Source organism: Heterocephalus glaber, unplaced genomic scaffold (genome assembly GCF_053883595.1).
Source record: "Heterocephalus glaber isolate CG9 unplaced genomic scaffold, H.glaber_assembly_v1.0 deba00001737, whole genome shotgun sequence".
Classification (NCBI taxonomy): Eukaryota; Metazoa; Chordata; class Mammalia; order Rodentia; family Bathyergidae; genus Heterocephalus; species Heterocephalus glaber.
Window position 1 is genome coordinate 6,706,673 of NW_028258445.1, and position 25,429 is coordinate 6,732,101.

The 25,429-nt window shown below is 40.9% G+C and overlaps 2 protein-coding genes and 1 pseudogene across 5 annotated transcripts in view; all 3 read right to left on the bottom strand.

Annotated features, from left to right (window-relative positions):
* Positions 1 to 3,970, bottom strand: part of LOC101707039 (ral guanine nucleotide dissociation stimulator-like) — a 30,800-nt gene extending 26,830 nt beyond the window's left edge. For all 4 annotated transcript variants that reach the window (XR_015447012.1, XR_015447011.1, XM_087200293.1 and 1 more), the window contains exon 1: positions 138 to 3,970. The gene's annotated coding sequence lies outside the window, so the exon portion shown is untranslated. The remainder of the gene's footprint in view (positions 1 to 137) is intronic.
* A 46-nt stretch (positions 3,971 to 4,016) lies between these two features.
* The window catches only part of LOC101696781 (zinc finger protein 878-like), a 70,581-nt gene continuing 49,168 nt past the window's right edge, over positions 4,017 to 25,429 (bottom strand). Inside the window, exons 2-4 of the mRNA XM_087200296.1 lie at positions 22,776 to 22,902; positions 22,519 to 22,582; positions 4,017 to 5,165 (exon numbers count right to left, since the gene is read on the bottom strand). Of these exons, the coding sequence (XP_087056422.1) occupies positions 5,063 to 5,165; positions 22,519 to 22,582; positions 22,776 to 22,902 (294 nt within the window). The 3' untranslated portion in view covers positions 4,017 to 5,062. The remainder of the gene's footprint in view (positions 5,166 to 22,518; positions 22,583 to 22,775; positions 22,903 to 25,429) is intronic.
* Positions 17,782 to 20,326, bottom strand: LOC147821441 (uncharacterized; annotated as a pseudogene).

Genomic DNA, 25,429 nt, shown 5'->3' on the forward strand with positions numbered 1-25,429 from the left:
TGATCCTCTCTCATGGATACCCTGGCTTTTCTTTTTTTTTTTTTTTGTACCAGGGATCAAACTTGGGACCTTGTACTTGTGAGGCAGGTGGCAGAACCACTGAGCTAAATCTCCAGCCCCACCCTGCCTCTTCTTACCTGTGAGATTAGCACAGTCTTCTTTTATGGATTTTTCTCATGGGCCTCAGGAAAACCATATTCTGATCCTATGACTCATAATGTGCAAAATTCCAAGCAATTCAACAATTTAATGAGAGAGAGAGAGAGAGAGAGAGAGAGAGAGAGAGAAACAGGTTAGTAGAGAAGAAAGGTGATTCCAAATAAATTGTTTCACATCTTGTTTCAAAACTGCAAATGTCTTATTCAAATATATTTTAAATAACAGTTGTATAGTATAAGAGTTTTAGATTCTTATAAAATTAAGGTGACAAGAGTTCTCCTATTTCCTGTTATTAGTACCTTACATTAGCTTGGTACTTTTACAAGTATTGAACAAATATTGATGTAAATTACTAAAATCCATATTTCCTCCTTGTTTTTGAAAACCATCTGCAGTCCCATCCAGGCTGCCACATTGCATTTCATGTTGTGTCCCTTAGACTCTGCTTGACTGATAGTTTCACAATTTTTCCTTTTTTGTTTTTTATGAGCTGACACTTTTCAGGATGACTGATCAGATATTTTATAGAATGTCCCTAAATTTAAGTTTTTCTGATGTTTTCTTCATGATTAGACTAGGGTTAGATGTTTGGGTGCATGGCTTTACTCAGGTGTTCCATGTCCCTGACTTCACCAACACCCTGGGTTCTCCACTGTACCTCTGGTTTAACTCTCACACCTTCATGCACTGCCCTCTCAGGAACACCCAGCCTGGCCTCCCAGGCCTTCTGGTGAAATCTGGGTGGATGCCTTCCTGAACTAACTCTTGCATTCTGCATACCTGTGAAAATAGCACCATGTGAATGATACCAATTTCTGCCACCTGCTCCAAGCAGTAGTTAGGCCTTTTTACATCATGGCTACAGAAGCTTCCATGTGCCTGGATGGCTGAGCACTGTGAACTGAATCCCAGGGAACCAATTGAGGAGGCCCTTCTCAAGCAGGATGCCCTGGGGCTCTCCTCTCAAAACAAAGTCACTTTTGCAATTCTCAGCCTTGGAAAGGTTGGGCCTTGCTGGTTCCTTATATGTCTTCAAGGTATCTTTTCTATTGTCTTATTGTAAAGTACTTGGATTGTTTTTAATGGTAATCATTGATCAACCAAGCTCTCTTTTGCTCCATCTTTACAGGACTTTATTTTTGGGGGAAATTGAAAACTTTTCAAATGGCCTGTTGCTCCTTATTTTCAGCATCAACCTGGCTAAAAGTAGCAAACAGCATCCATAAACCTGAACTTTAGGCTGCCTTGAAATTTTCTCCATCAGATTAATCATTCTTCCACCCTTAGTATAAGGTTCCTACAAATCTTGGGATATGAACAAAATGTAGACAAATTTTCTGCCACAGGGTAACATACATGGCCTGGATGCAACTGCCAGTGGTATCCTCCTTCTCAACTGAAATCTCCTAAGTCTGGTCTTTATCTTCAACAATCCATCTGATCTCTGACCAGAATCTTTCATCAAGCCCTGATTATAGCATTCTAGGGGTCCTTCTCCAGCTGGCATCTCCAAACCTTTCCAAACTGCTGTGAACTTCTTCCAAAGGCTTCTGAATCACCTGGTGAGTTACAGTCACAGCAATGGTACCAAAATCTGTATCACTCACTTTCTTATCCCTGAGACACAATACTCAACACTACAAATTAAGGGAATAGGGGTTTGTTTTGGCTCACATTTCAGTTCATAGTTAGCTAGTTCCAGGAGGGCAGGATGGCATGTCAGAGGGGCATACTGATAGAAATGCTGCTTGCCTCATGGTGGCGAGAGAGCAGATGGTGAAGAGTGAGCCAGGGAGCAAGATATACCCTCCCAGATCACACTCGCCCTGACCCACCTCTTCCAACCAGGCCCACATCCTGACACCAAGCCTGGTGTAGCACCCCCATAAACCAATCACCTTCTTCAAGCCCTCACCTCTGGGTGCAAGAGGCTTTGTGGGGACATTCAGATAGAATCTGTAATCTGTAGTTACCATAAAAGGATGCCATTCCTGATAACTATCTAGAATTTTTATAAGAAACTGATGAGCTATTTAGAGGATAAAACCTTATAATTTACTTAGGACATTTTTCTCTTCAGTAATGTACACTATAATGCACAGAATGAGAGTGTGAGGACTGATTATGAGTCTTTATTTTAATGTTCTGCTCCAATACCCTGTTTTGCTGGCACTATTAGTTTGGTCTTTGAAGCATTGATAACCACAGAATGAATGCACAGTTGAGTTTCTGAACTTTGTTTTTTTCTCATTTCTTTTTTGGTCAGTTGTACCTGCATTTAAGATATCAGCAGTAGATATGAAATTCACATAAGCATTTAATAGTGATAATCAAGAATAGTGTTGATATCAGGGCTATTAGAGCTTAGGTGATCTCAGACTGAATCAGTTGGGTGTGGATGTCGAGGATGTCTATAAGTGAGATGTGTTTCACACCTAAGTTTGTGAATTAGAATCATAACAAATAATGGAAGCTGGGACTGAATTAGGTGAGGATTTAGGCAACATATCATCTTAGGAATAGGACTGGATGTGTACATTTATGCTTATGGATGGAACTGACACTTTATTGTCTGCTACTTTTTTTTTTCTCTTATGTATTTGTAGTAACATCCCAGGTGATTTTGGGAAATCACCTCCACCTTTAACCCAAGAACTCAAATTTGTACTTTAAGGAATGGATTTTGTTTGGTTTAAACCACATAAGGGCAGTCATATCCATGGTCACACAGATTGGTTATGAATAAACCATTTTTAAAAGTCCAATTGGAACAAGTATGAATAATTTTAGTTGAAATGATAGAAATGAGATTCTTCTTATCTTGGGAAAAGCATCTTAGAACTGCTACAGCCAAAGGGGATCCCAGAATAGCTAAGAGAAGGTATGCCTAAGAACCCAGAAGTGGAGCCAGGTCTGAGGAAGGAGAACAAAGTGATGAATTCTGGAAGTTTTAAAAATCTTTCCTGAAGTCAGGTATCAGAAATGAACAAGCAAACCAGCTGATCCATGTGTTCACAAGCACTCTGTGAAGTTCCATCCTGTGATGGAACCCAAAGTTCATAAACAGCACTGGATGGGCCCTCAAGGCTTTAGACAGTGGCTGAGGATAGTTATTGCTGTGCTTGCATTAAATCATGATAATGCAAATGCCAAAACCCACTCTAAATGATGAAGTGAGGCAACCCACAGTGGTGACCACGAGGTATTGTCACTGCCCCAGCAAGGGCTGCTCAGGGCCCTCAGCCAAGCTCTGGATCCTGACTTGGATCCTGTCTGGACCCACAGAAGAGACCTGCTGAGCTGGCAGATTCATTTTGGCTTGGAGTTTGCTGTGTGTTTCTTGGCAGGAGGAGCCCATCCTGCAGCAATGAGCATCCTGGATTAATGGTTCAAGTAATATCTGGGACCAACCAGCTTGGGGAAGCTCTACTACTATTGACACACAATTCTTTCTGTCCCACAGCCTTGACCCATTTTGTTGGCTGTTGGAGGCTCATCCCCTAAGGCCCCAACCGCCTATGTCATGATGTAAAGAAAAAAAGTGTGTGCATATTTTTCCCCATCATGGAGCATGTGCTCTGTAGAGGGAAATCTGGGAGGATGGGATGAAAGTTGTTTTGTGCTGTAGTGAATCCCAGGGCAAATGTCAAAATCAGCTTTGAGCCACAGTCTCAACTTAGTTGTTTGCTTCCCAAGTTTCTCTGCATTTTGCCCCAAATTCTGCAGAAAAGTTGAGATGAAGTCTCCAGGACCCAAACCAAAAAGGAGCCTTGAATTTCCTTTCTGGCACTAATGAAGTGAGGTGATGTGGTCACAGCCTTGGTATGTTGGCTTCTCCTCCATGATGGATTCTGTTGGGAATAAAGTGGGACATGTGTTTACCTGCTGTCTTAGTTATTTTTCTCATTGCTGAGACAGAATTCTCAACACCCAAATTTAAAGGAAGAAAGATTTATTTCAGCTCACGGATGGTAGAGGATTCAATCCATAATCAGGTGGTTGCAATGCAGGGTGGCATGGCGGAGGGGCATCACAGAGGAGAAGCAGTCCATGGCAGGGCAGGCAGAAGGCAGCAAGCAGCAAGCAGCAGCAAGTCTGCCTTCTTTCTCTCCCTTTATATTCCATCCAGGCTGTAAGCCTATTGATTGGTGCCACTCACACTCAGGATGAGGCTTTCACTATCTACACCTTTAATCCCACTATCACACCCTTAATCCACATTCACACCCTAATCTAGCTATCTTTTTTTTTTGTACCAGAGATCAAATTTGGGACCTTGCACTTGCAAAGCAAGTGGCAGAATCACTGAGCTAAATCCCCAGCCCCTAATCTAGCCATCTTTGAAACTCTCCACCTAAGACTGAATGAGGCTTTTGGAGGACATCTAGATAAAAGCCATAGCAGCTAGTTTATTTTCCCTTTCTCTGAACCCTTATTATGCCAAAATGCACTGTTTTATTCTCCTTGGTAGGAGGGAAGAGATATTTATTTCCCTAAACTCTCTTCAAAATCTAGAGAAAATAAAAATATTTCCTGTAAAATTTTGAAATGTGTTAGTGAACTTAGGCCATGACAACTACACTGTGCTATATATACAGCAGTGGATATTGAATATTATAGATTTTGTCCATTTTTGAAGAGTATATAATACCCAAACCCAAAGAATGACTTAATCTTTGTCAGATTTCCTTCATCCTCTATGCTGGTGCAATAATGCTAAAAACAGAGGAAATAGGAGTGAAAAATAAACTGAATTTCGTGTCAACAAAATAATAAATTCCTACTAGGCTAAGGGCATGCATGAAGGAAGTGTCAGGCACATCACATGTGTTTGCATGTGTGCTTTTGCACATGTGTGCCTATATCCCCATTCATACATGCAGTAGAGTGAGGGGTAGAGGAGTTAGCCTGGGAGCCAGCCTGGAGTGTGGGTGCCAGAGGCTTCTGGGTTCATGGATGTTGGAGTGGGAGTGGGTTCCTTGTCTTGCAGAACTCTTTTGGATGGCCTAAGGAAAAGCAATCACTGTTACTTCTGATATTTTAGGCAGGAAAAGTGACCTGGTTGCTCTTTGTTCTCATGAGAGCTGTCAGAGAGACCAAAATTTTGAGCATATAAGTGGAGAAAAATGGTCTTGCATGATATTCCAGCCTGAAGCCCAGACATCCTCTCATCTCTCTTGGCCAAGAATACTTGGCACTGGAATGCCCCTAGTTTCCCATAGGAATGCCTACCCACTGGGTTCCTTGACATCTCTACAGTCTGGGGGGAAATGTCTTATTCCTTAGGTAACTTAATTCAACTAAAATTTCCCCCTTTATAGCTCATCTTCAAGCAAGGAACTCAAAGACATCAAACCAGCCACTAAATTAATTACCTTACAAGTGACATAGACCTCAAAGAGGTGGTTTATGTTCATCTCACCATCTCACCCTCCATGAGTAGTAGCTGTCTATGGAATATGGGAATTTCCATGAGTCACTATTCTGGGAGAAGACTAGCTTCAGTGGTGACCTTGCATTGGAAATCATTTCAGAACTGACACTCCAGGGGAACTTTCCATATCCTCATTTCCCAGGCATATCTTCAAAACCCTCAAAGACATTATTTATAATAGTATCTGACAGATGGTGGCATTGCACCAAGGTGTGTAGCTGTGAATTTTCTTCTTGTTGGCTACATTTGCAATTCTGAGCCTCCTGGCACATGGAAGTCTTACTCCCTACCTGAGACAGAAAGTGATCCAGCTGGCACTGCTTGAAGAAACTGAAAATCAAGGTCCTTGTTCACACAAGTAGGAAGTCCATACATATTGACTCAATCAGGCATTTTTGCTTTTAATTAGAAGCTGAAGAGTTTTTGAGAGATATTTTAAGAGAAGCAAAGTAAGACAAGTTCACCTCCTCTAATTAGCTTTGTGAGCCTGTGAGAACACTTTTTAAAAACATGGTAAACCCAATACTGGCACAGGGCTGGGAAATGGGTGTGTTCCTCCATCACCAGTGTGAGTTCAAATTTTTATGGGCTTCTGAACAAAAGTTCTTATGAACTATAAACAAAATAATGCTTCTTTTAACACTTTATCCTAAGAATGTAATCAGTGATACAGATGATATATTATAAAATATTTTCATTACATTATTCTAAATGTGAAAAACTAAAATAAAATGTCCAACAGAAGTGAGTAGTAAATAGATTATGGCATAAATAATCTGCGGATACATCATTTTGAAAAAATGCTCAGTGATACAGAAAGGAATGGCTTCCCAACATAATGTTCAGTGGGGAAATGAACAGGGAATAAAATGAGAATTAAGTAAATAACTTTGGTGAATTTCAATATATGTATGGGTAAAGGATTAGAAGAACATTCATTTTGGTTTATTTCTGCCTAGTAAGATTTTGAAAATTTTCCTTTATTTTCTCTGTTTACCATATTTCCAAAAATAAACATGAACCATTATAATTTTAAAAGTTGGTAAATATGTACAATGTTTTCCTGAAGAACTGAGCAGTTCATTAAAGGTATAAACAAAAGTAACATTATCTCATTAACCAGTGCCTATTTTATCAATAAAAGCTGAGGTTCCTTATAAAAATATCTATGATAATTTAGAAATAATTTTAAAAACAAGAGTAAAGAAAAAACAAATTTGAATGAAGTGCTGAGTCTGACAAGTAAAAGCAGAACCCGGATCTGCCAGCCCTAACAATGGCTTCATTGAGTGGGTTGCACCCTAAGTTGGATGACGGCTTCTAGATGTCGCACCTGAAGGACACAGCATAAGCAGGGGCTGGACTTCACTGCCTCAGGGAAGCAAAGGTTTTCAGCCCTGAACTCTAGATACGAATGTGGGACTGAGCTGGCAGGTCCAGAGGGATGAGATGAATGGCCCTGTGAGGTCATCCCTGAAGCAGAAGCTTCTGGACACTGCATTGCAGCATCCATCCCTCTGGGAAGGTTGCAGGTGGAGCTATAACACACAACTCTGAGAGCAGCTGTCCACAGCATGTACTCACTGGTTCTCCCTACAACAGAGCCCATGATGAGGGTTTGTGGAGGCTCATGGCCTTGAGTGTGGTGGGCCTGTTTGGTGACTTGCTTTGAACCTGTAGAATTTGATACACATGACAGAGTATCAGTTCCATGGTTATATCCCAGGAAACTGTTCATGTCCATCTTATTGGAGACTTTCTCCTTTGCTGGTTTTGATGGGGTAAGTGGCCATGTTTGGGTGACCATGTGGCAAACAACTGAAGACAGACATCAATCACACACCAGCTGGAAACAGAACCACAGTGAGTAGCTCCAAAGAACCAAGTCTTGCCAACAGCCACAAACAGAGCTTGCAAGTGGCTCCTTCTTGGGGAGCCTTTCAAGGAGCCCCAGCCCCAGTGGGCACCAGAGGCCTGGGACAGACACCAGGTCCAGATTCCTGGGCCACAGGCACTGTGAGATAATGAACAGGCATTGTTTTAAGGCACCACATTTTTGGTGACTTTTGACACAGCAATAGATAAGTAAGTGCAATCATGTTCTTAGGGGCTTGGGACTTCAGACTGGATCTGACTGTACCCAGGACCCACATCATCAGCCACTTCTCTGCTAGCTTTGACTTTATCTCCTTGAGCAAATTTACCTTAACTATCTTAGATACATGATCATATTGTTTAAATGACAGGAAAACATTAGAGAAATGTGGTCCAGGTGGCTTTACTGTGTGAATGCCACAGAATATAGCTTCGGGTCATACACAGTACAGCCAACTGTGCAGCCAGGCTACCTGCACACCTACAAACCTGTACTGCATCTTGCTGTTCCTGGTGATATCGGCAAGTCTAACACCACAGTAAGCATAACTCTGAACACATCTGAATGTAGAGAATGCACTGCAAACCCATAACATAAAAAAAGACAAAAGGTACAAGTGCACAGTCACTCACCAGGACGGAGTCTCTCTGAGTGAGTCAGGGAGTGAATGTGAGGTCCAAGGACATTACTGCTCGCCACTCTGGCTTTATAAACGCTGTCCACTCATAGGATGCTCATTCTATACACAAAGCACTGTGCTTTTTCAGCAATGAATTAAACTTAGCCTACTCTGTAGCAACTTAATTTTATTTTATAAACTTAATTATTTAAACACTTGAGTCTATTATAATAACACTTAGCTTACAGCACATATACATTGTACAGCTGTATAAAACTATTTCCTTTCTTTTCATTTATTTTTGGGGTGCTGGGGATCGAACCCAGGGCCTTGCACATGCTAGGCATGCACAGTACTACAGGGCTACACTTCCAACCCACTTTAAAAATATCTATTCTGGGAGCTTTTTAAATTTAAGAATCGTTTTTTACTTAAAATATTTTTTATTCAAAACTCATAACAGAAATACAAACACTAACTTGGTCCTACCCAGGGTCAAGATTATCAATAGCTCTGTCTGCCGCTTCCACATCTTGTCCACTGGAAAGCCTCAGGGCAATGACAGATATAGATCTGTCACTTCCTATGATGGTGGTGTCTCTTCTGGAATCCTCCTGCAGGGGCTGCCTGAGGCTCCTGCACAGGTGCCATTGTCACTTTCCTGTTGCTGGGACACAATACCTGATGCCCACAACTTAAAACGGGAGAGCTTACATTTGCCTCATGGTTTCAGGAGAGGTCAGCCCCTGGTTAGCTGGCTCCAAGGCAGAAACCTCATGGTGGAGGGTATGGTGCAGCAAAGATGCTTAGTTCATGGGAAGCAGAGCAAAGGAGCAGTGCCAGGGAGGAAGGAGACAGAGACAGAGGCCATGCCTTCATAACCCACCCAGACACACCCAGAAGTGGCTTTGCTAATCTTCCAGGTGACTCCCAAACCAAGCACAAGGACACAGCTGAGCTTAACCACCCTAGTGTCCTTGGGTTTGCCAGGTTTGTTTCTTTCTTGAGGCACAGACTTACTTGGAAGCAGAGAGTGTACCTTGGACTTTTCTCTCTGTTAATGAAACTTTCAGGGATGGGGACCATGTTTCCACACACTTTAAGGAGCTTGTTGGAGTTTTCAAGAGCCTCTGCTGAACACTTCCTGTGAATTTCATGGGGGGCGGGCTTCTTTCTTATCCCCAGCAGTTTCCATTTCTTTTGCCTCTTCTTCAGCTAAGCATTCCTGTTCCAGTTCTATCATAATCTTTGGGGTTGGCTGAGATGTTTTTCGGTGGTGCACAAATGTAATAACTATCTGTGACCCATGTCTCTGGTGATACCTTTACTTAAGCACTTTCCATATTGAATTGTGACTTTGTGTTTAGCTATCTGCCTCTCTCCTATTGGACAGTGAACGCTGCAGGGACAGGGACTGATTCATCTCTGTAACCCTGGAACCTGGCCCAGAGCAGTCGCTCAGGTTCTTTGGAGATGTTTTTTGAGTTAATTAATTAATTGATTCTCAAGACAGTGTAAACAAATCAACAATTTGGTTCCAAAGGTATTTATTGATGTCAGCAAGGTGGCAAACACTGGGTCAGATGCCAGGGATTCAGATACAAATGAATCATGGTTTCTCTGCCTAAAGTTGCCAGAGCCTAGAAGGGAGGTGGTCTATGAGAAAGGACAACACAGAGCAGCCAGCAGCTTCTGAGATGTGTGAAGGTGAGCCACACAAGGATGCCATTTGTGAAGGTCATGAACTATTGAATATGGATGATGTTGCACGGATCAACCTATTAAAGATTAGCTGCTAAATGGAGGCAGAATAATTTGTGAGCCAACAGGGTCTAGATCTGTAAGGCTTTAATCCTAACCATGGAAACATGACCGACCTTTGACCTCTAAGCAAACAGTAGAGTAGCTCAAGTGGATAAGCCAGAAAAGTGGTCACATCATGGACAAGATGGTTGGTGCATTCATGGGATTAGGGGTGAACAAGGATGCTGTTTTAGACTGCCAACTTTGGAAGAAAATCATTTTATTTTTCAGTGTCTTACTTTCCTAATCTAATTGCTATCAAAAGAAATTGTGGAAAAAAGTATATGCTTTGGAATCCCAGCTCAAGTGATTTTGGTGTTATCTAAAAAGCAAAAGCACAGTTACCAATGTGTTAGGTATTGCTGGCTGTGTAACAAATGAGCCAAGTGACATTTTTTACTCTCAGTGCCTGTGGGTCAGAAACCCAGGCACCCTAGCCAAGTTGTCCCCACAAGGTGTCACCTATGGGACCCAACAAGGACTTTGCCCTACCTATCCCCGTAACAAAGCCAAAGCCCATACCCAAGCCCACTCAAAGACCACAACCCACCACTTCCCCGGCTGTGTTATCAACTACTGTAAAACCACACACACAAAAACCCTACCCCTACAGTAAAAATGTTGGCAAATGTCCATTCAATCCTCAACAAATCCAGGCCCCAAAAGGCTAAATATTGTTGGCTGTGCTTCAACCCCAAGCCCCCATATTATCTGGGCTTGGGACTTGTGGCTGATCCAAATTTGACTTCCTCAACAGACTGTGACTAAAATCACCCTCGGCTTATGCTGGAAGATATCAAAAAGCAAAACAAAACAAAACAATGTGCCTGATGGGACCGGGTTACAGGTTAGCCACATCACCTTACAGAGATCTATGTAATCATAGGTATCATAGTCACCCCACTTCACACTCCCAAATTTATTACAAGGCTCCAAAAAATGCTTGGTTTGCTTACACCAAGGCCTTAACTAGGTACATTCCCAAATTGGTCTTAGCTCAATCTGCCACTTTGTTTTGTGTTACTGTATATGCTGCTCCACAAGTCTTATATTATAATGGGAAAGGGGGCCACAAACATCTGAGATTAACCACTAAACACTATGAAAATAAATGAGCTGGCCTCATTTTAATGCCCATTCTGGTGGGATTAAAAATAGCTGGGTCAGCGGCTATGGGAACCTCCTCCCTGATCCTTCAGGATGCAAATTTTAAAGCCCTAAGCCACCAAGTAACTAGAGATTTGGGCCACCTGGAGGACTCGATCTCTAGGTTAAAAAAACAGGTTGATTCCCTAGCTAAAATGGTTTTACAAAATCAAAGGGGACTTGACCTTCTGTTTATAAAACAAGGATGATTATGTATAACCCTGAAAAAAACCTATTGCTTCTATGCTAACCAGTGTGGTGTTATTAGAGATACCCTAGCTATGGAAAAAAACAAACAAACAAAAAAACTAAAAAATCTTAAAGACTAAATATACTCAACAAAAAGATCAAAATTGGTTTCAACATGTGTTTGATTGGTCCCCGTGGTTATCTACCCCAATTTCTGCTTTAACAGGTCCCCTAGCTATCTTACTTCTGCTTTTCCTCCAAGGACCTTGCAATAAAATCCTCTAACTAAATATGTCAGACCGAGGGTCGATATGGTTAAACTAATGGTGTTGACACAACATTATAAAGCTTTAAAAATATCTAAAAGGTTCTAAAACAAAAAAAAACAAAGATTTGATTTGGTTACAAAAATCAGTGGAAAATAAAGGACCTTAGTTAACATGACAGACTCCATATTGTTGCTTGACCCGTATGCCTGTCCTTTAGGTAAACCCTCCCAATAAAGTTTAAAAATCTCCTCCCCTTAAAAAAATAAACTATACTGAGTTGTGGCTTTAAAGTGTTCTAACCACAGGACATTCTGCTTTTGTACATTTTGCTTGTTTTGCCAGTTTTCTCAAATGGGAGGCCTGGAAACTACTGGCCTCAAAAGTGTATAAAACCTGTTTGCCTCCCCCCAGTCAGGGCTCGAGTCTGCTACTTGGCTTGGGTCCCAGCCAGTAATAAAGTGAGGCATAAACTATTACATTGGTCTCCAGTTGGTTCTATGTCATTGAGTCTGACAGGTGGGAATAAGAAACATGGAAACATTCATTGCTACAGGCAGCTGTCTTGTGCCTAAGAGGCAGAACACCCTGAGGCATCTCTGATGGGAATAGGCAGAGCAGGACCAAAGCTGGGAGCTAGGAGCCTGGCCTGGAATTGGAGTGCAGTGCATGTAATCTAAGCTGTGGCCTGGGCTCCACTAATCTGGAGATGAGCCCACCCTTCAGTCAGCACTAAGAGGACTCTGAGGTTGTGATCAGTAAGAATTGGAAAGGCCACTCCTTTTCGCATAGATTGTGTAAGGAAAGTGCCCTTTCTCATCTGGCCAGCCTTGAAAGATTGTTTCTTAAAATCTAGAACTCAAGTATGCTCTAGATTCATTGCCTGCATCCATAATTCTGTCAAAAATGTATATATTTTTTTCCTGCCAAACTATTGGAATCACAATTTTCAAGTTTGGCAGAGGATCATTTTCTCATGAGAGATAACATTTTTTGACTGCAACCTTTCCCCATTACACTATAACAATTACCAAAGTCTGGCTTCTGGTAACAAAGCACCCTGTAAGTATCAGCAAGGCTGGCACAGGGCAGCATATGCTCATAGAGTTGGGCAATTTGTGGGCAGCTATGGCTTGGCCTATGAGCTTGGAGCTGCCAAGCATGCTTCTGAATATCGCTGCCACAATACAGGCACTTTGCAGTACACACACCCACAAACACATGTGCACATACACATGCATGCATACAAATATGCACACACATACACACTCATGCACACAAACAGCTTTTTCTTTTAAGAAAATCATCTAATAAAGCATATGGAGGAGGGAGCAGCACACTCATTGATCATGTCCAAGTCTGGCTCCTCATCTCTGAAGAGCAGAGCTTGGTTTCAGGGAAATCATCCACAGTGATGCCTGTATTTTGCTTCAGTTCTGAATGGGAGACCAACTGGCAAACATTAAAATTGGAAAAAATGGCAAAGTTGCCTACTTTATTAGTGAAGTTACAGGATGGATCACATGTGATTTTAGGGTGCCATATCTTACTTTCTAATGAGACTTGTGGACCTATTCTTATCTGGCATGGCATCCAGGCAGGCTTTGGTACATTCCCTTGTTCCCAGGAAAATCTCCATCACTGGTTGCATGTCACCTTGGATTCTAAGCTCGCACCTTGCCCGCCCACAACCGTTCAGCCCCTAACATAAAGTCTAAGTCTCAGCCAGGGTTAAAGTAAAATCCTGTCTGTTGGTGCAATTCATTAAAAGACAATTTGCCCATGAGAGCCACTTAAGGTGTCTGCAGTATATTTTTGCCATAAACAAAATCAATAGAGATGGTCAATAAAAGGAATTACTGCAAATTTCCTGAGAGCTGTGTGGTGGCTGCAGCTGGGAAGCTGCAGCCAAGGGGTGGCCACCTGATGGGGCCATGCAGGTGGGTTTGTCACCCAGCCATGGGAAGACAGTCCAGATGGGCTGCCACAGTGCCAGGCTGTGGCCTGAGAGGGCTGCCCCCCATGCTCAGCTGGTTATGCACAGGTGATTCCTGGATCTCAGCCTTGGTCTGGGCAGAAAAGGGCTAGATGAGGTCTTGAGTCTGGGGTCTTTTGACTTTTGCTCAAGTTCACTGGAACTGAGAGACTCTGCGGGACCAGGACCATGAGCCAAGGGAGGCTGAAGCAGGCTCCCTTCCCCACATGGCCACTCTACATGTTTATCGCTGTTTCTCTGCCTCCCCACCAGCAAAGACTCACAGCGCCTCACAGGATGATAGCACCAAGCATGGCCCACATGGCCAGGAAGGGGCTGTCCTGGATCTGGACACAGGGATGACAACTGGGCCAGCACAGGGGAAATCATGGCTGTGGATGCACATGGCCACACCCCATTTTCTCTTTTCTTTCTTCTCTTTTTCCTTTCTACTTTTTTTTGCCATGCTGGGGACTGAACCCAGGACCTTCACTCTGAGCTATAGCCACAGCCCTTTTTCACTTTTTAGTTTGAGACAGGATCTTGCTAAGTCACTGAGCTGCCCAGGACAGGCTTGAACTTGCCATCCTCTTGCCCCAGCTTCCCAGAGTTCTGGGATTACAGGTGTGCACCACCCTGCCTGGCCCTTGTCCCTGTTGAATGCTGATCCTACCCACACTTGGATGACTGTCCAGAAGCTGGGTTATGAGAGAATCAGATGTTCTTTCTGTCCTTGAATGTTGGGAATTTTGCTCATGGCAGCTGTGGCTGATTGGTGACCTCCATGGTAGAAGGGAGTGTCAAGGGAGTGACAGAGTCCTGAACAGAGGACTTGGTGTGTGACAGGCAAGGCCTGGCCTTCCCCTCCTCTGCTGACCCTATAGCCCAACTCTTAACAGTTTCTCAGGAATTCTTGAAGTTCCCATGTGTTCCTGGTCAAAAATGCAGATACTTTCCTTGACTCTCACAGGTTCCTCTAGGATTGGAGGCCCAGGAACCTCCCTGTTGAGCTAGCACCCAGGGCCCCTGAACATGTAGACTCACCGTCCTGGGCTCCATGTGGAGAGCCACAGTCCTGTGCCCCACATGGAGAGTTGCTGGCCTGAGTCCCACGTGTTGAGACTGACCTGGACCCATGGGTTGAGTTGCTGCCCTGAATCCCATGTGTTCAATGTCTTGGGCCTCATGTTGAGTCACTGTCCTAGGCCCTATGTGTTGAGTCACTGTCCTGGGCACTATTGTGTTAAGTTCCTGCCTTGGACCCAAATTGTTAAGGTAATGACCTGGGCCCCATTGGTCGAGTTTCTGTACTGGGCCCTGTGAATTGAGTTGCTGTCCTGGGCCTCATGTTGATGGAGACCAACCTGAGTTACAAATTCATAAACTGGCTTTTCATATTAAAAGTCTGAGTCTGCCTATTAGCCCACAATGGCTTGCCTGAGAGCCAGCAGTTGTTGTGTGGGAACAGAACAATTCCCCACATCACTGATCACAGCAGAGGTCTCAATGATCTGTGATGTTGTGATGTCTTGGATGGCAAGACAATAGTGCAGGTAAGGGCAGCATGACTCACACAGAGAACTCCTATGGAGGCAGAAATCTATAGGAAAAACCAAATTTCTCATTGTATGAGCTGTTCCTGCTGGAATATTTTATTCCCTTATTGCTAGGACCCTGCTCGCATCAGTGCTTTTCACTGCACTGTTCCCTGCACTGCCCTTTATCCCTTCAAAAAGCTGTATATTCCAAGAAAGCTCCAGGGGACAGTGTTTTAGCCTGAGAAGAACTCTGATTGCCCTAGGCTCCCCATTTGTGCAGTAGGGATCCTGTCTGGTCTTTTGTTATCCTGCTGCTGTACCCTTGGCCAGGTGATTGGAAGTTTGTGCAGCTTCCAATACCATGTGCTGACTTTGTTTTGAGCCTTATGTGTTGATTCGCTGACCTGGGGATATGGGTTGAATCTCTGTCCTGGACAGCATGTGGAGAGTTGCTATCGTGGGCCCCATGTGTACATTCACTCTCCTGAGACGCATATTTTGAGTCACTGTTCTGGGCCACGTGTTGAGTCTCTCTGTCCAGGGCTCCATGTGTTCAGTCCCTTTCCTGGGCTCCATAAGTTGAGTCTCTGTTCTCGGCCCTGTGTGCCAAGTCTCCATTCTGGACCCTTGTGTGGAGTCATTGTCCTGGGTTCACTGTGTTGTCTCCATCCTTGCACCCATGTGTTGAGTCTCTGTTCTGTGTTCCATGTGGAGACTGTCTGTCCTGAGCCACATGTGCTGATTCCCTGTCCTGAACTCCTTGTCTTGAGTCACTGCCCTGTGCCTCATGTGTAGAGTTGCTATTATGGCCCTCATATTTTGTCTCTGTCCTTGCTCCCATATGTTGAATTGCTCTCTTGGGTCCCATGGGTTGAGTCAATGTCTTGGGTCCCACATATTGAAACTCTGTCCTGGACCCATGTTCTTTATCCAGGACAGGATGTGTTGAGTCACTTCCTTGAGCCCCATGTATTGAGTCTCTGTCTTGAGTCCCATGTGATGAGTAGCTGACCTAGGCCCTGTGTGCTGAACCTTTATTTTGGTGCCAGAGATCGAACTCATGTCCTTGTGCCTGTGTATCATGTGGCAAAATGACTGAGCTAAATCCTCAGCCTGTTGGGTCACTATTCTGAGCCCCATGTGGAGTCACTGTCCTGGGCCCTGTGTTGAGTTATTCTCCTGGGCCCCAGGTGCTGAGTCACTGTTCATGGCTCCATGTGGACAGTCAATGTCCTGGGTCCCATGTGTTGATAGTCTGTCCTGAACCCCATGGACACTCTGTCCTGACCCGCATATGGAGCCTCTCTCTCCTGGGCCCTATATGACCAAAATATTCATTGGTTCATTGTGCCCCAGAGAAGTGAATGGAAATGTATGACCTATGGTGCAGATTGTAACTGGAAGCAGCTAGAGCCCGTAGTGTTTGGGTGTAAGCTACATACACGGAATGGAGTCTGGCTGTACTCGCTGGAGTGTCAGCCTATCTACATTACAGATTTGACGAGTGCACCTATATGAGGCTTCTATTGTGAAGGTTAGTTTGGCCTTGAAGGTGACATGCTGCTCTGATGCAAATGGCCAGGACAGTTGTGAAGGTTTCACTCATATTAACTCTATGTTAGAATCCTAAATCACTTTCAAGAATGGTTCTGAAGTTTTAACTGAAGTGTGTACACTATGATATTTACTGGTCCACTGTGCCCCATAGAAGTGAAAGGATTTGTTTGACCTATGATGCAGTGTGTAACTGCAAGAAGCTTGAGTGTGTGTGTATGGCCTACATACAGGGAATGGAGTCTGATCTACTCACTGGAGTATCTGCCATCTCCATTACAAATTTGTACAGTGAACCTAATGAGGCTTCTATTGTGAATGGCAGTTTTCCATAGAAAGTACCATGCAGTTCTACTGCAAAGAAAGGGCCTGGAGAGTTCTGAAGGTTTCACTAATATGATTCTGCTCTTTTAAGTGAAGTTTGCACACTAAAATATTCACTGGTCCATTGTATCCCAAAGAACTGAATGGAAGTGTATGACTTTTGGAGATATTTGTTAACTACAAGCAATCTAGAACTCAGTGTTCGGGTATAAACTACATACAGGGAATGCAGTCTGGGTGCACTCACTGGAGTGTCTGTATTATACATTCGTAGAGCGCATCTATATGAGGCTTCCATTGTGAATCACAGTTTGGCTGGGAAAGTGCCATGCAGATGTTGCAAATAAAGGGTCTGGAGTGTTCTGAGTATTTCACTAATATTAACTGTATGTTAGAAGCCCAGCTGCCTTTCTGGACTGCGTCTGCTGTTTTACCTGAAGTTTGCACACAAAGATATTCATTGGTCCATTGTAACCCAAGGATGACTGAAGAAAATACGGTATCTACACATGATGGAATATTACTTCACTATAAAGGAGGATAAATTCAAGACATTTGTAGGAAAACGGATACACCTTGAAAATAAAATGTTAGTCAATTAAATCAAACAAGCTGAAATGCTTTAAAAATGCAACAGTTTTCTGCACACATATATAACAATTTTCTGTCAAAATGGGATGAAATGAACTCATGATAATGTCAACTGTTTCCATATCATATGCCCAAAAAGCTGTTTCACATTTCCCACAAATCAAGGGTAAATTTCATTCAAATACTGAATACTTTAATTATATCCTACAAATTTGGGACCAACTAATACTGAATACTTTAGAAACACAGTACTAACTAAATTACATTTGTAAAAATAGAAGAAAAGAGAGATTCTGTGGACATATGGTGAAAGTATAGTCATGCTATTTTTGTTAAATTTTATTGTATTCATTTCATTAAATAAAAAACTAAAATCATATAGAAAGCATACAATACAAATTGTTAATATTTATATTGTGAAAATATCACATTCTTCCTGGTAGTATACATGGAGGAAACAATAAAAACAACTTTTAGCAAATTGTAATGCTAAGTGGCACTGCATCCATAACTGTAGTCACTATGGGGCCTATGCCATTTTGTACTTTACAAAGAAACACTGTAGTTTCTCATTCTCATTAACATCTCTCGACTTTCCCACCCAATTCCCTGCTTCTTTAAAGTTGTAAATTTTATATGCTAACAACAAATATAATCAAGATTTCATTTATCTATGTGTGGCAGACTTCATGTAATGACCTTGGTTAATCTACTTTGTCTCAAAAGTATTTCAAAACTCAGTAAAATTTAATTGCACGAATCAACTGTACTTTACCCATACAACTAGGGTGATGGTTTGCATATAAAATGTTCCTTAAAGGCGATGTATTGAAAACTCAAATGCAAGGTGGTGTTTTTCTGAATTTAACATTATTATGCACTTTCCAACCTCATCCATGCACTAGTCCACAGATATATTGGGGGAAGATTGCCTCTGCAAGTGTGCTTTGAAACAGCGTATCTCATTCTTGACACGCTTCTCTGTCTATGTCACTCTGATTCTCAGCTTTTTCACTTTTGGTATTTATACTAAATCTCATTTTGAGTTTCTGCATATTTTCTGATGTTATGAAAATAATGTTTTCATACATTATTTACATAGGCTTTCTTTTCAGTGGGAGTTCTTTCATAATTTTCTGGGTAATAGGAAAAATGGAAGGATTTCCATATTTATTGCATATATATGACTCCCCTCTCATGTGACTATTTCATGACTTTGAATGCAGAGAAAAATAAAACATTGCCAACATTGTTCTTATGTGCTCAGATTCCTGTTCTATGAATTCTTTCAGGTATATACTAATACCTGTGTACTGAAAGACTGTTATATTGCATACAAATAAAGGGCTTCTCCGGACTGTCCTTTGATGTCGGTGCAAGTCACTTCATATATTCAAAGTGAATTTCCCCTCTTACATTTTAAATGTCTTTGATGACTACTAGAGTAACTGAAAGCCTTTTCTATATTGTTTACATACACACTGTTTCTACACTGTGATTCCTTTCATGCCCTTCACAATTCCTGTGTGTGCTGAAAGCTTTCCCACATTGCTTACATACATAGGGTTTCTCCCCAGTGTGAGTCCTTTTATGCATTTTACAATGACTTTGTGTCCTGAAAGCTTTCCCACACTGGTTACATACATAGGGCTTCTCTCCAGTGTGAATCCTTTCATGTATTTTACAATGACTCTGTCTCTTGAAAGCTTTCCCACATTGCTTACATGCATAGGGTCTCTTCTCTGTGTGGGCCCTTTCATGTATTTGCCAATAACTGTGTGTAGTGAAAGCTTTTCCACATTGCTTACATACATAGGGTTTCTCCCCAGTGTGGGCCCTTTCATGTCTTTGCCAATAACTGTGGGTAGTGAAAGCTTTTCCACATTGTTTACATACATAGGGTTTCTCCCCAGTGTGAGTCCTTTCATGTGTTTTACAATGACTTTTTGTCCTGAAAGCTTTCCCACACTGGTTACATACATAGGGTTTCTCTCCAGTGTGAGTCCTTTCATGTGTTTTACAATTACTCAGTTTAGTGAAAGTTTTCCCACATTGCTTACATAGAAAAGGTTTCTGCCCAGTGTGAGTTCGTTCATGTCCTTGATACACCTGGAGTGTCCTGAAAGCTTTCCCACATTGCTTACATACATAGGGTTTCTCCCCAGTGTGAGTCCTTTCATGTGTTTTACAATGACTTTGTGTCCTGAAAGCTTTCCCACACTGGTTACATACATAGGGCTTCTCTCCAGTGTGAGTTCTTTCATGTCTTTTACAATTACTCAGTTTAGTGAAAGCTTTCCCACATTGCTTACATAGAAAGGGTTTCTGCCCAGTGTGAGTTCGTTCATGTCGTTTACACACCTGGAGTGTCCTGAAAGCTTTCCCACACTGCTCACATACAAAGGGTCTCTCTCCAGTGTGAGTCCTTTCATGGGTTTTACAATTACCCTGTGTTCTGAAAGCTTTCCCACATTGTTTACATACAAAGGGTTTTTCCCCTGTGTGAGTCCTTTCATGAGAGTGACAATTATCATGTCTCCTAAAAGCTTTCCCACATTGTTTACATACAAAGTGTCTTTCCCCAGTGTGAGTCCTTTCATGTATTTGGTAAGAGCTGCGTGTGTTGAAAGCTTTCCCACATTGCTTATATACAAAGTGTTTCTCTCCAGTGTGAGTCCTTTCATGTATTTGACAATGACTCTGTTTGCTGAAAGCTTTCCCACATTGCTTACAAACATAGGGTTTCCCCATAATGTGAGTTCTTTCATGACTACCAAATGAAGTTTTATTATTTAAGAGTTTCCAACTGTGTTTGTATACATAGAAGTCTACTCCACTGTGAGCTCTTTCATGTTTCTGAATATCACGGTGAGAATTCAAACTTTTCCCCAATTTTATATATGTATAGGTATTCATCCTACTGTCATTTCTTTCCTGGATTTTATCATAGTTGGGTGAACTGAAGAGTCTTACATCTTGATTATATTCAAAGGATTTCTCTTCAGAATTATTTCCTTCAGTGCACTCAGAGTAGGATTTTGCACATTGCTTATATCCATAAAGTTTTTCTTCAGGATTTGTCTCTGCATGTTTCTGAAAGGACTGAAAGTCAGTGGAGGTTTTCCCATGTCTGAAAGACAGCTTCTGCTCAAATCCATGGAGCTCATATGATTGGAGTCCAGAGTTATGTATGATCGGCACAGTTGGTGATGAATGACCAATCAGAGGCTTTCTGCGTGCAAGGCTTTCACCCAGTTTTATACCAAGCAGGTTCACATGCATGTTTGTATCAGGAGTCATAAAATCTATCTCTCCACATTGATACCCCAACTTATATTGACAGAATTTATCTACCTCTGCACTTCTGTCAAAGAAAATAAAAAACAAAACAACCAGTCACATTTTAAAATGTCTTTATAGTAATATTTACCAGGAGGAGATCTGCTTTGATGCACCCTAAGCATATTTGATCATGTGTTTACTGTACATTCTGAACGATGGCTTAGAAACAGCTTTTACCAAAACAGTATCATTTGAGAGTTTGGAATTGATATGTTTATAATACTACATACTGTTGATTTTCATTTTGAACAAGTGGTACATATACACCATATGCTGATTATTTTTCACACCTTTTTCTTCTATCACCCTACCCATCCCCCTTCCACTGAGCCTCTTTACCCTCTCCAAAATGTCTGCCTCTCTTTTCTCTAACATCTCTCCTTTATTTTACTTAATTCATATCTTGCAATTTTCATACAAAATACAACACATGATATTGAATATTCTGTGTTTATTTTCTTTAATGCTCCAGATCCATCCATATTTTTTTGGCAAATGATATCATTTCATTCTCCTTTATGGCTGAATACCATTCCATTATATACACACACCACATTATTTTCTCTGCTGAAGAATGAACCCAAGGTTTTAGCACTGAGTTACATTCTCAGAGTTATTTATCTTTTATTATGAGGTTGATTCTTATCAATCACTAAGTTGCTCAGGCTAAGCATGAATGTGCCTCAGCTTCCATGCATGTTCCATCCTGGCCAAGTCATCCCATTGTTCCTCTCTACTCATCTTTGAATGGCCGTCTAGACTGTTTCACTTTGTAAGTTTTACTGCTGAAAACATGGATATGCATGTATCCATTTAATATGATTATTTTAACTTTGGGGGAATACACCCAGTAGAATTATAGATGGATAAAACAGAAATTCTATTTTTACTTTTTTGAGCAACCCCTATACACATTTCCATAGATGTTAAACTACAATGACATTCCCACCAACATGAGACAGTGCCTTCTAGTACTGTATTTTGGAACATAAATAGACTAAATGCTTTTGAGGATTGTTTGAAAACAGATATTATCAAAACAGGAGCATTGATTTAGATTTTGAATAATTCCTCAATGTTACCAATGTTGCAAATACTGAATGCATATACCACATTGAAATACATATGGCATTACTTTCACAATTTGTCTGATTAAAAAAAGCAGTCTTTTGAAAATAGACATATGTAATTAGATATGTTGCACTTGACTCTCAAACAGAAATTTATATATATATAAATTTCATCCATACCTACAAACAGTTTAATGTAAGAGTTTTATAATCTTGAGCATGAAAAATAATGTCTATTAGTATGGACTAGATGTCACTTGTGGCATAAGTTCAATACTCCCTACATTTCAAATATTGACATATTTCAAATATTCAATTGCCATATTCTAGATACTAAACATGTATTCATCTCTGGAGAAATTTTGTGCAATGATAGAAATTTGAATGCGGCCTCATTTTGTTTTCTTGAGTCTCCCTACATTGTTCAGGCAAGTCTCAAACTCACTATGTAGCACAGGCTCTCCTCAAACTCCTACCAATCCTCCTGCCTCAGTTGCCTAAGTGCTGGGATTACAGGCACATGTCACCATGTCTGGCTTTCTGTATATTTTTTGAACATGGCTTCATTTGTGTAGTTTGCTTGGTTTTAATATTTCTGATCTTGGAGGAATATTCTTATTAGTGTATATTACCTTAGAGTTTTCCTGTAGTTTTGGTACTCATCTTCAATTTGCTGCTGGTTTTCCCAGTTTCTTCCTAAAGTGTAGAAAAAGAAATGTAATGATGAGTTACTACATTACATACAAATTATTATCTTCCAATTAGATTCATGGTACAATGTGACCAGGCCTGGAAGATTTATCAAAAATACTTCCATATTCCAATAAAGTAAACTGCACTGAAGGGCAATAACCAATGCTCCTGGATTGCATAAATCTATCTTCCTTACCTATAGCAGTCACATTCGTAAAGGTTTCCCACATCACATCTCTGTGGAGCTTCTTCTGGGATGGATCCAGCAAAGCCCACTCCTCCATGGTGAAGTCCACAGCCACATCCTCAAAGGTCACTGCCTCCTAAATCAGCAGAAATATATTCCCAGGAAGAAGAGTGAGACTCACAACACAAAATATCTCAAATCTACTCATAAAAAGCTGAAATCGGGCCGGGGATTTAGCTCAGTGGTTCTGGCGCCTGCCTTGCAAGCACAAGGTCCCGAGTTCAATCCCCAGTACCAGAAAGACAGAAAGAAAGAAAGAAAGAAAGAAAGAAAGAAAGAAAGAAAGAAAGAAAGAAAGAAAGAAAGAAAGAAAGAAAGAAAGAAAAAATCTGAAATGAGACTGAGTCCCAGAAACGTTTGCTTCATCTTTTGGTCATCAAACACATTCTTCATCCACATGCACTTGCCACACAGGAATTTTGATTCTAGGTGGGAATTCACTGCTAAAGAAAGAGCAGAATGGGAATACTGGTTTTCCTGCTGGTTGGCCCCAGTTTTATTTCTACACTGTCTGTAAAGCATGGTTCATGGAGAGAGCCTACTAGATCAAACGTGGGATAAAAATAACTGTGGTAGATGAATATTTAATGACTTTATCTGACAGAACATTGAAAATACATCTATTTTCAAATTATTATTTAAGAAATAGATCCCTTCCTCCTGATTGCATTTAGACAGCATTGTGAAACTTGAAACTAGTTTCATAGATAAAGTTGTAATTAAACACAAAGTAATATTCATGAATGGAAATTTAAAATGCTAATGAAAAGTAGTACAGTATTCATTAGAGAATACTACCAATAAAATTAGATTAAGAAAGATATATTATCTTATAGCTCATGAAATGCTTACCTGTCACAAAGATATAAAAATTTCTGAGGTGTAAGAGAATGGGAAATGGGATGAACCAACCAACTGAATGTCATACCCCTAGCCACAGGCTTCATCTATGTACCCAGCCCAAGAAAGATGATGAGATGCACCCTGGCTCATATGGCCAGCCCAGGGAGTTTGGGGAGAATAGTCATTGGAAAATGAGGACAAATGGTAAATGGAGGACAAATCATACTCAAAGAGACCACAATAAAAGTGAGGAAAAGACTACCCAACAGCTAATAAACAACAATTAAAAGACCAACTTAAGGCTAATGGAGTTACTGAAACACTAGAAGACAAAATAGATGGAATTAGGAATGTTTACAAAAATCATAGTAGAAAAATCCCCAAAGATGAGAAGAGTTAAAAATAGAAGTGAGGCTTAAAGAACACCAAAAATCTATGACAAGTAAAGAAGTTCACAAGGCATATCCTCATTCTACTGTCAGATATCCAAAACCCACAATAACAAAAATTTAAAGCAGAAAAAAAAATCACCTATAAATGGTAAACTAGTTAGAATTACAACAGACTTCTTAACACAAAACTTAAAGGGCAAAAGAACTTAGAATGATGTATTTAAACCCTAAGGTGAGTAACTTCCAATCTAGTTTAACTTACTCAGCAGTCTTTCAAAATAGATGGAGAAATGAGGACATTTCAAGAAAAAAACCAGCTCAAAACAAATGAACACTAAATCAGCACTTCAGAAAGTACTCAAGAATAACCTAGACAGAAACACTGAAGCCCATACATGTATTCCTCCTTTAATGACCAATGTGTTTTAATGACTGTTTGGACTACAAATGAGGCATGTTATTTCCTCCTCTCAGACTTATGACCCATTTTCTTTTTTGTACAGTTCTGCACATACTGATAGAGCTTCAATGTCCTTTTCTGTACAGTATACTTTGTTTATACAATACTCTAATTTTTGCTGACTGAACTGTACAGTACTCTAGTTTTAGGTTCTGTTATATATTGCAGTGCTGCATGTAAGAGTTATGCAAATAAAAGCAAAGTCACCAAGTTGGAGTTTCCTTTGACCGTTTCTTTGTCTTGAATATTGTAAAGTACATACTGTATACAATTCCTCCTTTAGCATCCCATTCATTTAGTGACCTAATCACAGGAACAGGACTCATCATTAAATGAAGAATGCACATACTTTATTGTACTTTAGGGACATTCACTAACCACATTTCGCAAAGAAGCACAGTGTTCATGAGAAGACAAATATCTTCAAACTATGTATTATTTCTATAATGTCTAATACTTGGGACAAATAAGCTACTTTATATATTTTGGATATTGAGATGAAAAAAGCCACCTCAAAAATATGTGGTTTCTCTGTTTTGATGCAGAAGGCAGTGATTTGGAGCATGGTTTTATGAGACCCATTGATTGCATACAATATAAGCAGAACAGCTGTAACAAAGGCCCAGAAACATTTATCAGTGCACTCTTTATTGGGCTCATGTCTAAGGATTATTTACTTCCAACAGTTCCTTAGGGGATAATAAAGATGATTCATTAGAGTTAAATTTTCAGATATAAACAAACTTGTAGAAGTGATTTTACCTTTGAAACTTTTTGGTATGTAGAAATGTCTCATATCTTACGGGTGCACATATTTTCTCAGAGGTTATACATACACTTCCAAACCATAGGAAACAATTGAAAAATTAAGTATCACTGCTATTCTTGGCACTCTGATGGTTTTATGT